Source organism: Cibotium barometz, chromosome 1 (assembly GCF_041138505.1).
Source record: "Cibotium barometz isolate CiBa-2024 chromosome 1, ASM4113850v1, whole genome shotgun sequence".
NCBI classification, from domain to species: Eukaryota; Viridiplantae; Streptophyta; class Polypodiopsida; order Cyatheales; family Cibotiaceae; genus Cibotium; species Cibotium barometz.
The window spans coordinates 82,525,077-82,529,816 of NC_141046.1; the positions used below are offsets into that span (position 1 = coordinate 82,525,077).

Here is a 4,740-nt window from a genome sequence, read left to right on the forward strand (position 1 = left end):
GTAGCCTCGGCTTCTAAGCATGAAGCAATTAATCAAATACTTACACTTCTAGCTAGTACTCCATGTATTAGAGGCCTTATATTTATAATGGAGAAGAGGAGGATAGAATCTTTATCCATATCTTGAGGTGTTATATATGCTCTCAAAAAGCTACTCCCCTCATGAATAGATGACTCAAGCAAGTCTCTCGTTAGGGCCCAAGTGATGGTTTACTTTAGTTGAAGCAAAACGTCAATCCATTACTTGGGAGGAGGAAAAGCAAGTAATGTGGTTGGATCACTTGGGATGAATGTGTGATGCCCAAAAAAACCCACTAGATCAATACATCAGTTTGTATACAAAAATCATTCTTAAGCTTAAGGGCACATATGGTTTCCAAAAGGTTAGGGGGGATTTTGGATTGTGATTGTCGTCGATATTTACAATCCAAATTTCCAGAGACTTCTAGTTCTACTCAAATATACTACCCAATGAACCTTAATATCACAAATATATGATTACCAAAAGACCAACTTAATCTTGGATTAAGTCCAAATCAAAAGGGTTTTCTTCACTTCTCTCCACACCCAACCATACTAAAGCCTCTAGGAAAATCACTTCCCTTAAGCTACAATTAGCAATTTCACAATTTGTCGCTTCTTTCACATGCTAGGTGACATAGGCTTGCCTAATGCTTGCCATGCAACCAATTGCTCCTTTAAGAAAGCATCTACTCTTTTGGAGTCTTCAATTATATTCCTTCAACTAATGTTGCTAGGTGTCCCCCTTGGGCCTTTCTATTGCACATTAGGACATGTAAAAGCCATTAACGTGAAATTTATAGAGAAATCTTCTCTGCAAATAACAAGTCTTAACTTGCTATTATCTATATAGTATCCCCTCCCCTAACCCCATCTTGACAAGTGCTCATTGCTCAACCCTCCCCTCACAAGTGCTCATTGCTCAAGTCTATCGTCTCCCTTAAGCTCTCCTTCAAGGCTCAAGCCTCTCTCCCCTCTAGACTCTTAATCATCTCCCTCTTCCTCCACCATATTTTTTTATTTTTAAGTATTTTTTAAATGGACCATACATCCACCGTATTTCTATTTTCAAAATTTAGCAGTGCATTCCAAGACCGTATTTGAACGTACCATACCGAATCGAACTTTTCGTACCTGACAACTATGCCTCAACATTGTTCCTTCCATTAATGTAGTTGGGTGTCCCTTTCTATCTCACTGTCACACGACCCATTTAATCTTCTTGTATCAGTCGATAGTATTATGGATGGTAAGGTAAGACTAAAAGTAACCATCAAGTCAAGACTACGAATCAAAATATCAATCACAAGAGAGTGTAGTCTTAATTTTTTCACAAGATACAAATACAAGATCTATTCAAGCTTAAGAGGAAGTTTTATTTTAGTACAAGAGACATTCAAACCAAAACTTTAATATACCTGTAACTCTCACAGTAGGACATGTAAAACCCATGAACTTAAAAAATCTTCTATACAAAAAGCATGTCTTTACTTTACACGTTTGAGAATGACCAGCTATTTGACCCCAAACAAAAAAAAAAGGCCTATGATACTTGATCGGACTTCCTATAGTACTAATTACATATATATATATATATATATATATAAGATCCTAGGCTCTAGCACCTATGCACAAATACCATAGCCAGGTGTACATTTCTATTATAGACTAGTGATTGCATAAAATTGATTAATCAGAAAGTAGGAGGAGATGACAGCGAAAGACTTCGTTTTTCAACCTGAAATTACTGCGTATACTAACTGATTTAATATTTACTATGATGTCTGAAATATCTCAATCCCCATGCGTGTTACCTTTGAACTGAATTCTGATATACCTCTCTCTCTCTCTATCTCTGTGCTGCTCTGAAAAGTTTTGTAAAAGACAAATTCAGTCCTAACAGTCACTAAACGTGTTCAAGCTGGGCTACTATGATTCCTTGGCCCCTTGGTGAAGCTGGTTTACACAGGTTTAGACGGCCAAAAATTCGTCCAAATTTGCTCCAAGCCTGCACCACATTACTGCACCAGGCTGATTTGATACTCATTTTGTCCTAACGGTAAGACCGAATCCCACACATGCATACCACCCTTTGATGTAGGAAGCCTTTTTATATTTTCTTCTCCACAAGCTAAATATGAAATGCTTGATCATTCGGACCACCCATTAAACGTTGCTCTCCTTGCATGTTATGCTCTTAGCACACATTAGCAATGTGCTTTCCCAGATCCTGTAAAATGTGCTCTCACAGTACCTGCTACATGAAACCACCTCTTATTTTTTTCCCGAGAGGTCGCATTGTTACAGAAGGTCCAGAGAACACCAATTGTAGTCAGCTGCCATCCTCACATAACTATGCTCGGTGAGAACCAAAAACTGAACTAACATTTTTGCCCCTGATCAATTCTCTGATTGGATAGCCAAAACGTTTTAGTTGGGCCGATAATATAAACCATACATTTTGTTTATCCCTCTTTCAGAGAGGATGAACCTTTACCTCAGGCTGTTTTATAAGAAACTTGGTCCAGGCTAGCCCACCACACAGGCCGAAGGAAAAGGGAAAGAGCACATCCATCTCCAGTGCTACAAATCTAAGTCCAAACGAATTCTCTAGAACTTGCTAATGAGGACCAGAAAAAGAGAGATTTCTAATACAATAAGCACACATGAGACCATCGTTCTCACCGGTTCAGAAAAGAGTGGACTATACATTACAACTTCACTTAAAAAAGGCTCAAAGAGAGCTATGTTACCATATGTTAACAAGTAGCAGCTTGTGTTTAACAATTGTCAACTTAAGAGGCCGGGGCATTGAAGTAGAGAATGCTGAATTCCTTAACAGGAAGGATGGGTCGGGAGGCCAACTTGTTCCACATCAGGGAATGTGTGTCTAAAGGGGTTCCCACATATTAAAAAACTATCAATGGCTGATCTATAATTAAGAAAATTTGAATTTCAAAGATGACTCATGGCAACTAAAGAGAGGCATTCTTACACTGTCATGGCATTGAAAGTTGAAACATCACATTTCGCAATCAGAATGGGATCATAGTGGAAAACACTTGGAACATCCAACGTGGTTAAATAACAAAAATTTAAACAAAGAAGTGGAACAATCTCAAGAATTCTGCTGACCTCACGATACATCTTAAGAGTCTAAACAAAGGATTCCATGGCACAATGCAATGTGAAACTGTTAAGTAAATAAAGTTCCCACAAAGGTCACCAGAGTGAAAGGCCATGCACTTGTTCAGAAGATTAGAACCATCGTTATCCCATACTGCATCAAAGTCCATTACAAAGAGAGGAGGACGAGAGGGAGTGGGGCGGGGGGGGGGGGTGTGTAGGTATATATTTGTCACTTTGTATGTGACCTAGAAGAATGAAGCCTACAACCAAGGTGCAACATGTGGTGACTACATCATGGAAGTGCAGACATACCCAGACCTTCATAAAAAGAGACAGTGCAAACATCCTAATTAATGCAGACGCGTATAACAAGCAAGACCTAGTTTAACACCAGCAGGGGTGGAAACCATACCATCATCAGAGGAAAGAGAGCAAAACCACAAAAAGATGTCACTTCCTGACCAACCTAGATGTGGAGGGTGCCTTCTTGGCATTGCGATGTACAATCTGATTTGTCACGTTATCGCCATTGATGACGCCGCTGAGGCCGACGCCATTCACCACATTCGCATCTCCCGAATCATCCTTCCGCTGCAGGGGCTGGAAGTAATTGCCATAGACATACTCCGGCGTGTAGCCCGTCTCGTCGTCGAACATGAGGATGTGTCCATGCCACTCCCAGATCCGGTAGCCAGAGTTTGTATCGTCGTGGTAAGCTACACATATGTGGTGACCACCCACAGCCACAGACCTGCCGGAATTCGGTTTGAGGGTTTCCCACTCGCCGGTGACAATGATCTGTACGACCTTAGCCTCGAGGATGGCCTCCTCACGGGCGAGCTTGCCGCGGCCGCGGGCGTCGGGCGGAAGCTCGAGGTTAATACCGTTGATGGTGGCCAAGGGGTTGAGGCCATTGAGGCCACTCTGTAGGATGAAGGGCGGGCGGGAGTCCATCGCGCGGAAGAAGCCCAATGGATCCATGTACCCCTGGGCGTGGGCGTGGTCGTGGGCGTGGGGGCGGGGCGTGTGGTTCTGCAGATGGTAAACCCTAGTCCACTGCTACACAAGAAGAACGAGGGGTTCTATAATATCTCGCAACCGAATTTAGCTGTTTATAAAAGAGCACAAATTTTGTATCACATTCCCACACATGATGAAATCCAAGCTAAGTTTTGCACACAGTACTAATTGCAATAATATAATCGGTATGACAACATTATTGGCTCCCCAACCTAGAAAAAATCATAGCTTGTGATCCACAAAGGCTATTGAAAATTCGTCACCATAGGAATTTTTTTCTCGATGCAGAAAAAATTCTTATGGAGATCAAATTTGCTATTGAAAATTTGTCACCATAGGAATTTTTTTCTCGATGCAGAAAAAATTCTTATGGAGATCAAATTTCCTTCGAACAAGGAGGAGGCCGAGGCAAAGATCTCTGAAGCCAAAATTTCCATATTTTTTTAAACAAGACAAAATTTCCTATGGAAAAGAAATTTCTTATACAACTTACGTACACCCTGCATTTGCACTTATCTGACTCTGTCTATCTTATCTATCTTGATCTTCCTCTCCCTCTTTGTCTAACGGA

General features: G+C 41.0%; 1 protein-coding gene across 1 annotated transcript; it reads right to left on the reverse strand.

Annotated features, from left to right (window-relative positions):
* Nucleotides 1-3,193: 3,193 nt before the first annotated feature.
* On the reverse strand, nucleotides 3,194-4,232 carry LOC147642513 (uncharacterized). Its single transcript, XM_086807147.1, has one exon. It carries the CDS (start codon nucleotides 4,128-4,130, stop codon nucleotides 3,600-3,602), a length of 531 nt encoding a protein of 176 aa, XP_086663273.1. The 5' UTR covers nucleotides 4,131-4,232; the 3' UTR covers nucleotides 3,194-3,599.
* Between the last annotated feature and the right edge of the window lie 508 nt (nucleotides 4,233-4,740).